Genomic DNA, 13663 nt, shown 5'->3' on the forward strand with positions numbered 1-13663 from the left:
TGTTGAGATGTGTCTGTTACTTGAACTCTGTGAAGCATTTATTTGGGTTACAATTTCTGAGGATGGTAACTGTAATGAACTTATCCTCTGCAGCAGAGGTAACTCTGGGTCTTCCTTTCCTGTGGTGGTCCTCATGAGAGCCAGTTTCATCATAGCGCTTGATGATTTTTGAGACTGCACTTGTAAGTAACTTTCAAAGTTCTTCAAATGTTCCGTATTGACTGACCCTCATGTCTTAAAGTAATGATGGACTGTCGTTTCTCTTTGCTTATTTGAGCTATTCTTGCCATATTATGGACTTGGTCCATTACCAAATAGGGTTATCTTCTGTATACCCCCCCCCCCCCCCGTACGTTGCGACAACACAACTGATTGGCTCAAACGCATTAAGAAATTCCACAAATTAACTTTTAAGAATGCACACCTGTTAATTGAAATGCATTCCAGGTGACTAGCTCATGAAGCTGGTCTAGAGAATGCCAAGAGTGTGAAAAGCTGCCATCAAGGCAACGGGTGGCTATTTGAAGAATCTCTAATATAAAATATATTTGTCAAGCCTGCTCCCGCTCTTCCCCCCTGGCACTCAAGCGCACCAGGTTCCCCAGCATTGCGCACCCCTGCTACCATCATTACGCACACCTGCTTTCCCCCATCACGTGCATCAGCGATTATTGGACTCACCTGGACTCAATCACCTGTTTATTACCTCCCCCATATTTCTCAGTTCCCCATCTCTGTTCCCCGCTGCTGCATTGATTGTCGTTTGTCATTGTCTATCCGTAGGCTGCCGCTGTTTCTGCCTTGCTCTTTGTCTGTTCCTAATTAAATGTCAACTCCCCGTACCTGATTCTCGTCTCTGGCGTCGGTCCTTCCAATATTTTGATTTGTTTAACACTTTTTAGTTACTACATGATTCCATATGTGTTATTTCATAGTTTTGATGTCTTCACTATTATTCTACAATGTAGAAAATAGTAAAAAATAAAGAAAAACCCTTGAATGAGTAGGTGTTCTAAAATCTTTGACCGGTAGTTTATTTTATAACAGGGCGATCCAACCCTGTTCCAACCCTAATCTAGCGCATCTGATTCTAATAATTAGCTGGTTTATAAGATGAATCGGGTTAGTTACAACTAGGGTTGGAGTGACGGTATTACTCCAAGAACAGGGTTGAAGAGCCATGATAAGCTATTCAATAGGCTACATCTGTCGGTACAAACTTTGATTGAGGAAATGATGATGTAATTTACATACTTTTTGCACTCCCTCATCTAAAAAAAAAAATTGCACTTGCCGGTGATGTCTGTATGCTGCATGTGTTCCCTGCTGGCTTCATCCATCTGAGCAGAAGCCAAAATGCAACTGTCCCATGCTCATTACGAACAGGGTAAATACAGTACCTTGAATGGCATCACCATGGACAACTCCTCCGTTCACCTGGAGACTTTCTGACATTATTTTGATCTGCCGCTGACCACATTGTAGCCTTTTTCTCCATTTACATTGTGCCAAATCCTACACTTGGATTAGCCTATACTTTAATTCATTACACTGGACTGGTTTATTTTACCTCACCATGATTGCAATCCACTGCATGCACGATTTATGCAATAAACTAAGATATATTATGGCTCTGTACAATTGTTTTGGGCTGTGCTACAGAAGGCTATGTCAGTCCACTAATACGGGACTAGTAAAGGCCCAGTGCACTACTTTTGTGACACGATTCAGGAAACTAGGCAAATGTCGCAAGTCACAACTTCACAGGAGAGCGGTTTGAATGTAATTTTTTTTTTTTTTTATCAAAATGCGTTTTTTTCTTCTCGAACATGTGAACTTTCATGTGCCTTAATATCAAACGTGTATGCTATCTGTAAATACGAATAAAATTGTTAAATTACGACCCTAGCTGGTTTAGCCACAGAAAAAGTGAGCAACCTTCCCGCTAGTCATGATTGGCTGAGATAATGAGTAGGCTGGACATGCCGAGAGATGAGTTTGAATTGGTCTGCCATATAGCACGTGTCTGTCTATTGGAGCTGGTCAGTATGTCTAGGCAATTGTGTCAAACGCTGCTTTTTTTATGTATTGTATAGTAAAACTGCATAAACCTAATGTCAAGTTAAATGTGAACTGTTAGCTATCTAACGTTATGTGTATGCTCTCCACTTTCTGGAGGACCAAGTTTTGAAATCAGTGGAATTCGAGAATGATAGATAAGGAGATGGAGGAAAACACCAGCCCGGATTACATCGTGCATGGTATCAGACAGGAGACGCGTCCAACCATGATGTATACTGGTAAGATAGTCTAGCTGGCTACATTTTCAGATATTACACGTTTCTAATTTTGACAGAAAGTGGTTTCATTTCAAGTGTACTGTTAGCTAGCTAACGTTAGCTGGCTGGGTCGCTAGCTAACGTTATGTGTATGATCTTATTCATCGTATCTCAGATGCATTTGCTTGACTAGTTATAGCCATAGAACCTGGTTGGTTAGGTACCTGCAGATTAATGCATTAATTGTTTACGCTACATTTCTTAACAAAATACTCTAATTTTAGCGTGCCAGAGCGCAGAATAACTGATTAATTTTTTAACTCTCAACATCTGTTGAATATGTCCGTTGTCAGTAAACATCGGCAACAAAGCGTAATTCAACTGTTACAGTCACCAACACTCTGGATAGAATGAAAACTGCCTAACCAGCTCTGCTAGGGGGAGTAAAATGGTCAAAGTGGGGTGTTCTCTCATTATGTACCTGGAAGTAGCTAGCCAATGTTAGCCAGTTAGCTTGGGTGCTTGACTGTCGTTGTGAGGTCAGAGCTTTCGGAACAACCCTACTTATTGGCCAGAGCGTCCAGTGTGCGCTCTGAACACGAAACGCTCTGAATTTACGAATGGACAATCTGACAGCACAGTTGCAGTCACCAACGCACTGGATAACATACTGTAACAGCCTAACCAGCTCTGCTAGGGTGAGTAATGTTCAGTGAGCTGTTCTCTCTCACTTAGATGTCTGGAAGTAGCTGGCAAGTTAGTACAGAACGCACAGATCAACCCTTGGGTGGGGCTTAAGACGGTGTGAACGATGCTGAATGGCTGTAGACAAAGAAGGGCTCTCCAATAATAGTAACAAAACATTGAAAGACTGTTTTCTCAAAGTGAATTTACAAGTTGATCAACTTTCAAAGCAGAATTACTTTCCCATTGTTTCCTCAAATGTAGTGTATGATATACCATTGTGTAGCTCTGAGTCTCTATTTTTATCCAATGTAAAAAACAGAAATTCAAATAGGACCGAATCCAGGTGGTGAGTCATTTTTGTGAAAAAAATATATAATTCCCTATGCTAGAGATGGCTATATAGGCGCGCAAATACAAGTGCACTCCGCAAATGCCCAGTGCACTACTTTTGTGATTCGTTTTTATTTTTTTATTCCGATTTTCAGGGTTTGCTGCACCACCCTCAGCACCCCATTTCCCGCGTCTATGGAGAGGAGTATCGCTTTTGTGCGCTTGCTCGAATCAGTCCGGTGACCAAAAGCCTGATAATCCTAGTGTGTGAGTGTGTGTGTAAATGTGTGTGTTCGCAGGCAACAAGCGCGTGTCGCTCACTGTTGGAGAGAGACGGAAGCCAGTTTGGGTAGCGGAGAACGCACATCACCATAGCAGTCCGGACTGAAACTGAAATAACGAATTAACAGCCTACCAACGGGCTTGTCATTGAATAACATTTTATCAACCGTTAACTACACATTATTAAAGGAGACATAAAACAAAAAACACCATAAAACACAACTGAGATTTATCCTCCATAGTTTCCGTTCCAGCACCGGGAAATATGAAGACTAAAAACCGGGAGCAAAGCTTGTCTGATTCCAGAGAATTGGATGGATCGTATGACCAGCTGACTGGTGAGTGATGGGCTTTCCCAGCCCCGGCTTTGTTAGACCAGTGAAAGATGCCATATGACTCTCGAAAAACTGGAATAGTTGTGTAGCCAATATATCCTAAAACGATTGCTTATAAAATTGTTTTAACCTTGTGCTAGTCTACTTTCGATGCTTCTCAATTGTCATTTAGTGCGCGACCTGTTGTGAATAAAGTGTTAAAGCAGATAATGAAGACTATATCGTAGTCTTTAAAAAAAAGCGAGCTGCCTTTAATAACCTCATCTAATTACACAATGTATATATTGATTATGATATATAATTGTGTATATGTCATATTGTATCTTTTGTTGTGTTCGCATGCATGTTGTTGCGTGAATTGTTAGTGCATGGCGATGGAATCTGTGCGTGGCGCTCAATTTTGCTGACCTGGCTTTTCTACGGGAGTCCATTGGCTGTCAGGTTGAGATGCCCAAAGCGCATATGGATAGGAGACATTGGTGCTGGCCTTGTCTTGGTGATATAAAATAAAGGTTGTCATGTTAGTGAAAGTGTGCCTTTTCTAATCACACAAACCAACATCTGCTTTCTAATTTTTAGGACTGTTTTGCAAAATAGTTGTGGACTGAATTATCTTGGGTTCTATATTTAATGAGCTTTGCCATGCTAAACTATTTGAGTTTATAGTGCTACTGGTGGTGTGCGTGTGTGTGTGTGTGTGTGTGTGTGTGTGTGTGTGTGTGTGTGTGTGTGTGTGTGTGTGTGTGTGTGTGTGTGTGTGTGTGTGTGTGTGTGTGTGTGTGTGTGTCCATCAGGATTTTAGAATGTCACCTAGATGTGTGTTGCAAAATGTCAAGACAATTTTAATTAAAAACAAAAACTGTGTGTTTGTGAGAGTACAGACTGTCAGCAATACCAAACCCTTGCATAATATAAACAGAGTTTAGAAGAGGAACTGCAGACAATATTATTATTGTTCTATAATTAATGGACTGTATAGGTGTGTGTGTGTGTGTGTGTGTGTGTGTGTGTGTGTGTGTGTGTGTGTGTGTGTGTGTGTGTGTGTGTGTGTGTGTGTGTGTGTGTGTGTGTGTGTGTGTGTGTGTGTATGTTATTGTGTGTGCTTTGCAAGCTTTCCAAACACTGCCATTCCTTAATTACATTGGCTCGGTGATGTACCATGAAACACCATTTTTCTGTTTAGTGCCAGCTGCTGGATTAAAATGATAGCATTTGTGGCCAAAAATATTGTTACTCTACAAGAGGCAGGCCATGCACTGGCTGCCGGACACACACAAGCAGACACACACACACACACACACACACACACACACACACACACACACACACACACACACACACACACACACACACACACACACACACTACTCTTTGTCTGCCCAGGGACTGTGCTGGGCCAATCTAATCTAACATCACTACTCTACTGCTGCTGCATTAGGAGCTACACAACCATTTGTAGCCAATTTAATGCATAACAAATAAAGCTATGATTCCATTCCTGGGTCCTAGCCAGGAGGTCTGTCTGTGGGGGCTCACATAGAATTAGAATGAGTTGTTCTTAGAATTAGTCAATCTAATTCTATGGACTTTGCTCTGACGGGCGTGTGTCTGTTTGTGCGTGCATGCGCGCGCGTGTGTTTTTGAGGATCAACGCCTGTCTAGTCTGTAAGCTTTGACTTGTTTTGGGGGGGTGAGGTTGTGAGGCTGCACATGGGAAAGTTCTTCCCGGAAAGATCATTTAGAATCAGTCTGTCCCTCGGTTCTGTATGAACAGCTGAAAGGCAAGCTCCAGAATCCACTAGAGGGATTATTGGGGAGGCTCTGTGTGCTGTCTCTGTTACTTTAAGCCAAGACTGAACCAGAAAGACATTCCATTGGACAAACAGAAGGGTTTAACGTTTAATAGTAATCTCTAAAATAAGAATTTAGAGATGTTCTTTAGAAGTTGATGCTTTTGTTCCTGCAATAACCTGACAATGGCCTGTGCTCTCCAAACGTTTTCTGTCAGCCGCAAGTAGTTGAAGGGTATTTTTCCTGTCATCTCGTGAACATGACCCTAGACTAGCCATAATATGCTTTCTTCTCATTTTCTTTACTTCTCCTTTGTCTTGCTCACAGATCAAGTTTTTCTAAAGGTCCCTTCTTCCCTTGTTCGTGTGAAGGGAAGTCAGATGACTTTCTAAAGTGAAGGTGTGAATAAGTGAGCTAGTGCAGGGGAGCAATTCCCATCCTGACTTTGTTTAATGGATTTTAGAAAGCTGTCAGTAGCTAAGTTTCCATCCAATTGGTGACACATTTATATGCAAATATTCTAAGATTTACCTTAAAAAAATATCCGTATTTTCCCACTAGTGTTGTTTCCACCAAAAGGACGTGTTGCGGATAAAAGTCAGTGTGTGATGAGGTAGTGCACACAAAATGTACTTTTTCATGTACCAAATACAAATCTAAAGTTCAATGTGTTTCCATCGTATTTTCAACTCTACCGATAGATTTGTCACAAAAACTATTACGTTCAACAGCAAATGTGTCTACTCTGGTCTTGGCATCTGCACTCTAGCCAACAGCTCGCAGATACAGTGCGGGCAGGCTAGTCTATTGTACATGATGATATTATTATGGATAATATTTGTATCTGTCAAACAGCAGTCAAGCGTCAATCATGTCACCAGAATTGGACCCTCGATATTTCTTTGAAAGGAGCATCAAGGTCACCGTGCACTTTCACCACCCTGTGAATTTCCTCATAACTTATTCCATCTGTAACCTAATAAACTGCATGGTTTCTTGAGTCATAGTGGCAGGACCACACACCATATCATCGCATGACTTTACTTTGATATGATGGTTATAGAGGTATTTCCACCACCATTTCTCGCGTCATTCATTTTACAGACGCAAAAAGATCCCACCATGTCGAACGAACAAATTATCTATTGGCATTTATTGTACCGAAACTACCTGTTCCCATCACAGCTGTCGCAAATTTTTTTCTACGGTATGACTTTAATTGCATTAAAACTGTGGATGGAAATGGTTTGTATGGCTAAAGGGATTGCCGTGAATTTGGCAGTATCTTACAGGCAGCAAAGTTGCAAGTAATTTACTGTATTTCATATTGCAGTACACCTACCTACTGTAATCTAAATACAGTATCAAAGCGAGTACTGTGTAATGAAACGCATTCTACAACAGGTTGGTCGAAACAAGCATTGTGATAGGTTGAGACGCATTCTAAGCCATACCAATAAACCAGTTTAGCATGGGTAAGCCTATGACTCAAAAATGGGCATCTCGCTTTCTGTTCCATCTGAGAAATCCCTATGCATCCAGTGTCCCATCAGCCAATTCATTAACTTGATCTCCCCTGTAAAAAAAAACATCTAGACATTATTTCCCCTTTCTTCTAGCCCAACCTGTGGTTTGCAACAGCAAAATGTTTTTTTTACAAGCTTTGCTGTCTATCTCTCGACATTTGCGGCATCGTTTCAATATTGAAATTCGATCTCCAATGTCTGATTGAGAATTAATGTGTCAGGACTAGATGGACATATTTTCTCAGCCAGTCAAAACCATGAGTAAGCATACTTTTTATGGATATTTACAAATAAATTAAATGCCGTTACTTTGCTGTTATTCTAGCTGCACGGTTTGCAAGCAAGGGATAAGAACGTTGCTAGCCAGTATGGCAACTGCACATTTAGAACTAATGACTGGGTGGCGTACATAGATAAAGAACATAAAGACTTCACGACTGTCTGATAGAATGAACGTACATCTTTTCTCAACCAGTTGAAATCGTGAATCATTTTTATGGATATATTCAAAGAAATGTCAATAGAAAAACAGGTCAAACGACATGAAATGCAGCTAGTTTTTTGTATTACCAGCTTCAGAGTGAAGTGATTGCGTTAGCTGTGTAGTTGGCTAGCTCCTCTGAACAGTGTCCTGACAAGCGAGCACATTGCCTATGTCTGGCAAAATCGCACATCATTATCCAAAAGAGCTTAAACAAAAGCAAATGCAGCTATTTTGCTGTTATCATAGCTGCACTGTTTGACCTGAGTGTGTTAGCCATAGTTGGCTAGCTATCAAGCAAGGGATAAGAGCGTTGCCATGAACATTTAGAATGAACAACTGGGTCGCGTCAATAGCTATAGAACAAAAATACTTTTGCGTTTCTGGCAACCCAACCGATAGAATGAACGGCCAGCCGGCTTGGCCAGTAACCATAGATGTGCCTATATTTTTGTTGAGGGATGAAATAGTAGCCTATGTATACATTTATCAAAATAACGTTTTTTTAATCTAATTGGTAACCCGTTGTAGAAAAGCAATTGTACACTCGAGGATGTGCAAACCAACTTTTTTAGCATGGCTGTGCTGATCTGTGGTACTCGGCTCTGACTCATAACTATGACGCAGCGCAGCCATGCTAAAAAAGTTGTCTTGTGTGCAATTGCTTTAGTACAATACTGTATCATTTACTGTAAAAAAAAAAGGCTATAATGCTACTGTAAATGTAATGAATGAATTGATTAATTAATAGATGGATTAATTAAATTCATTGAGGGGAGATGGGGTTTGTATTTCACAGTATTTTACTGTAATTACATAGGATTGGGCCAAGCAGGTTGGCTGTTAGGTTAATTTGTTTACACATTACATCATAACAATGAATATTTGGTCATTTGTTTACACATTACATCATAACAATGAATATTTGGTAATTTGTTTACACATTACATCATAACAATGCATATTTGGTCATTTGTTTACACATTACATCATAACAATGAATAGTTGGTGTTTTATATCAGTTGCACTTCTAGAGGCCTTAACAAAAGTTTCCAAACGGGCAGCGAATACAGGGCAAAAAATACCAAGAAGACATTGCATAATGCTCAGCCATTAACATATTTATACCTTTATCTAACTAGGCAAGTCAGTTATGAACAATTTCTTATTTTCAATGACGGCCTAGGAACAGTGGGTTAACTGCCTTGTTCAGGAGCAGAACGACAGATTTTTACCTTGCCAGCTCGGGGATTCAATCTTGCAACCTTTCGGTTACTAGTCCAACTCTCTAACCACTAGGCTGCCGCCCCATTAAAAGGTTTAAGACTTGCTGCCACTCCAATCTGTCTCCTATACATTTTAAATGGATGGTGCACTACTACCACATGCCAGTTAAATTGGTACATCACTCTTACTAACGGATGCAACCAGGGATACTGTCTATAATGACGAGGTGGTCTTGTCTTGTCCTAACAATGGGAGTCGCAGAATAAGCCCATTAAGCCCATAAAACGCATTCAATATTTCCCGCTTGGACAGATTTTAACGGGAGTGGAATGGACCCTCTTGCTTCATCTCTGCCTCTCTTGTGCAACAAATATAGCCACGTTTCAAAATATGTAAATGAGCCAGAAACAACAATACCATGCACCTGGTCAAAAGGTTTTTGCCGTTCCAAAGATACTGTAGGTTACTGTTTTCTGTGGGATTGAATTACAGCACAGCTTGAAATACAGCAATTTTTTCTCCCACCCACAACATTTTCCCACAATGCACCATCGTTTACAGTATGCTGCAGTAAAACGTTTCACAGTGTTTTATTGTTCGTAATACCCCAAATTACCGCATACATGACAGTTTTCCGTTAGAGTGTATCATGATGCATTGCACCACAGGGCCCGCCCTATGCACATTTTTAACACCCATCCCTAGATGGGTTTTTAGAAATTAGGAACTAAAGAATAGCCCCGGGTGGTCCGTACTCCACATGACTGTGCTAGCCTATTAAGCTAAAGTCTATGAGGAGAGCGTTGGTAGATAGTAATGTGGTTTGTTTTAATGGTATGTGTCAAGACATGTTTTATGTAGATCAGCTCCCCTGTGGTGAAACAACAGATGCAGATTAGCTACTGGTCTCCATCCCTGGGTCTATTATGGAAACAAACACAGGAGATAGGATTTGACAGTACTGCTGTCTGTAAAGTGCATGTGACTTGCCTTTAAGGTAGCGTGGGAGGAGGAAAGTACAAGCAGAGGCACAGCTAATGGTGGTCTAACCACACACACACACGGCGATCTCAGAGTTGTCAGTCAGAGCTGTTCATCGAGTTGATAGTGGATAATTAGAGGGTTCATATCCTAGCTGCTGATGTGAAAGCTGTCCATCTGTCTATCATTATACCTGCTTGCGACATTACATAGTCCGGGAGTGTGTGTGTGTGTGCGTGTGTGCGTGTGTGCGCGTGTGCGCGTGTGTGCGTGTGTGCGTGTGTGCGTGTGTGCGTGTGTGTGTGTGTGTGTGTGTGTGTGTGTGTGTGTGTGTGTGTGTGAAAATGAGAGAAAGATATGTGTGCGAAGAAGGACTGGTGACTCAGAACTCCTTCTCTTAACTCTGGAACTCTGCTTGCATGCTGTGTGAGTGTGTGTGTGTGTGTGTGTGTGTGTGTGTGTGTGTGTGTGTGTGTGTGTGTGTGTGTGTGTGTGTGTGTGTGTGTGTGTGTGTGTGTGTGTGTGTGTGTGTGTGTGTGTGTGTGTGTGTGTCTTCGTGTGAGACTGACCTGTGTAACTTTAAGGTAGTGTGGGTGGTCTCTAACCATCAGCTTTTGATAGAAGAGAAATGTAGCCCTCTAGAAATACTGTAACTCCCTCGCAGCCTGTTGTAGCATACTGTTCTCAGTGTGTGTTTCTTTGTTAGTGTTTTTGCACATATGCATGTATATTTCTCTGTGTGTATGAGATGTGTGCGCGTATATCGGTCTGTGTGTGTGTGTGTGTGTGTGTGATGTCTCTTGAGTGTCGTATCTGAGGCGGAAGAGCAGATTACTGTACAACGCTTCTATAATTACCTCTCATCTTTCAGCTAGCGCTCTCAAACACAATGGGGAATGATACTACATGCACAGACACGCTCGCTTGCACGCATACGTGGCATAACGCACCCACAGCATTGCGTGCTTGTGTGCATGCACGCAATGCTGTGAGTGCGTTATGCCATGTCAACAGTCAACCCAGAGAACATCACGGTATTGAACACTGGTTGTAGAAGGAAATTGTGTGTCAGAAAATACGTATTTATTTGTTTGTAATCTGACCAGATAACACCCAGTTTATGACTTTCCCATGATTTCTTTACCCGGTTGTTACGGAGACCACGACGACAACGAGTTCACAACCGTGTGCCACATTTTTCTAGGAAGAGGGTTCCACTCCTCATCTCATCTCCTTGTGTCCGTCTACCTCTGGTATTCAAATGACTGGATAACCTGTAGATGTCACATGCTCCCCCGTGGCCCTCTCTGATTTGTCCTCTTTCTTTCTCCTCTCCATAGTGGATTAGAGCTTAAACCCACTAACACTCATGCTCTCCTGTCGTAATGTTTTTCTAACCCATTAAACACTAGAACACATTTCACACCCTAAAGGCTAACAAAGAGAAATGCCCTGTGGAAAGACAGAAAAATATGCAAGGTAATAGTGTGTTTTTGTATAGTATGTGTTTATGCATTGTTTTAGGGAAAGTGTGTACATACCTTTATATGAAAAAAAATGAAAAAAGAATGGTGCTTCGGGGGGAAAGAGACTAGGGTGTGTGGGAACGTGTGAGTCGTGTAGTGTGCATGTCTGTGTGAGTAATGTATTGTGTTTGTTTGTGTGTCCAGGTTTGCGTGCGTGAGTGAGTGAGTGAGTGAGTGGGTGTGTACAAGTTAAGGGAGTGTTCTTTAAGCACATTAGTTGTGTGTGAGAGCATAAGTAGGATGTCGCTGACTACACTGGATGGTGGGCAGTCTGCTTTTTCTGCCAGACACGAATATCCAATTAATTTAAGAGCTGGACATGATCCTCCGACCCACACACACACACACACACACACACACACACACACACACACACACACACACACACACACACACACACACACGTGCACACAGACACACACACACGTGCACACAGACACACACACACACACACACACGTGCAAACAAACAGACACACAGACACACACACACGTGCACACAGACACACACACACGTGCACACAGACACACACACTCACACACACGTGCACACACACAGACACTCAGAGGGAGGTAAGACATTTCAAACAACATTTTACATTTTTTATTGTGACAGTGCAAGGGGTTTTACACTGTCTGGGGGTCGGGCATAGACATTGACTCAAAGGTAAAGGCACAGGAGACAGGAGCGCAGTGCAAACAGAGAGGCTGTTATTTAGAAAAAGGCAAATGCAGTCCTGGCTCTTCAGCTTTACACGGTTCGGACTTTTACAGAATTAAGCTAAAGCTTAAACACAGCAAAACACAAATGTCCCAGTCATACCGCTCACGTGTACTCTCAAGAGTGCTCTCCCTAACAGAGTGAGAGCCTCGCACCTTGAAGGGAGTCAATGAGGGGATTCGATGAAGCTGGTCCGGGTGTGCGGAGTTTGCCATCGGTGAAAAGTGATTTGAAAAGTGATTTAGTTTTGGAACCGGGCTGCCTCCCGGCCGTGATCCTGGTGCCCCGCTCTGGCCGACGGCCGAGTCACCTCAAAAGAAAAGTGACGTATTTTAAGCACATGGAGTAATGAGTAGGATTCTGTGTTTTCACATGCAAAAGTGATGGCTTATGATAAAAACGCTTTATCTGTTTTCCCAATGATAACTAGTTTGAAATTTCAAACATACATTTTATGGAAAAGAGTTGTTGACAATATGACAGAGCGGCATAGATTAGTATTTGGATTTGAGCAAGGCACGCCTCCCTCACCGGCTTCGCATGGTCACGTGACAGGCCAGAACCCGGTGCTAACCGGGCCAGTTTAATCAAACCCCCTAATTTAGAAGGCTGCCGTGCTGCACCACAGGTGTCTAGCCTCCTTTTTCTTCCTCATCCCTTCCAAGCCCTCTACTCCCTCCTCTTTATCATCCCTTCTACCCCCCCCCCCCCCCTCCCCCATGTCCTCCTCCTTCTTGTTCTCTCCCTACCACTGAATCAATAGGGTTAGGATCTTCCACTCCAAATGTGAAGACTTCTTCACTGGACACAGTGCACAAAATGTACAATACGCACAACAGTCTTACAAAATACAGTAATTTGTTGCTTGTTGATATAGAAGGTTGCAGCCAAGGGGCACATCTTTCCCACACCAACCTACATAGATTTCTTTCTGGTGCAGGATTGATCTGGGGTGTGATGGTTCTCTGTATGGTAGATGATGAAGGGGTCCTGTTTGTAAGTTTTAAGTTTTTAAGTTGGTAGAGCATGGCACTTATAACGTCAGGATCTTTGGTTTGATTACCGCTAGGGTCAATCCATAAGAAAATATATTCACACACTGCCACTACTGTAAGGGTATTTTGATAAAAGCATATCATATATTTGTATTATATTATTGACGTGTATTGTGGTTGAGTATTTATGTGAATTGGCATTCATTTGGCTGTATGACAGTTGAATTGACCCAAGGTAGTTTAAAAAAAAATCTCTCTCTTTGATGATAACAAGACAGGAGTGTCCTACATAGTAGAGACGGCCCTACAGTATAGCGATAACTGTCATAGAGACTTTGGTCCATTGTCGCTTTCTAGCTATGTGTGTTGTTGGAATGCTAATTCCTACTGGCGCTAATTGGTTTGATTTAATGTGTCACCTAATTTGGCATGATGAGTTGGACACATTTCCCTGTCCAGCGCTCTCTAGTCTGGGCTAGTTGAAGCGTAGGAAGCATGCGTTT

The 13663-nt window shown here is 41.9% G+C and overlaps 1 protein-coding gene across 1 annotated transcript in view; it reads left to right on the top strand.

Moving 5' to 3' along the window:
• Positions 1 to 3534: 3534 nt before the first annotated feature.
• LOC139562380 (A-type potassium channel modulatory protein KCNIP2-like) overlaps positions 3535 to 13663 on the top strand; it is a 205517-nt gene continuing 195388 nt past the window's right edge. Inside the window, exon 1 of the mRNA XM_071380070.1 lies at positions 3535 to 3916. Within this exon, the coding sequence (XP_071236171.1) occupies positions 3844 to 3916 (73 nt within the window). The 5' untranslated portion in view covers positions 3535 to 3843. The remainder of the gene's footprint in view (positions 3917 to 13663) is intronic.

The sequence above is a fragment of the Salvelinus alpinus genome, chromosome 32 (assembly GCF_045679555.1).
Source record: "Salvelinus alpinus chromosome 32, SLU_Salpinus.1, whole genome shotgun sequence".
Lineage (NCBI taxonomy): Eukaryota > Metazoa > Chordata > Actinopteri > Salmoniformes > Salmonidae > Salvelinus > Salvelinus alpinus.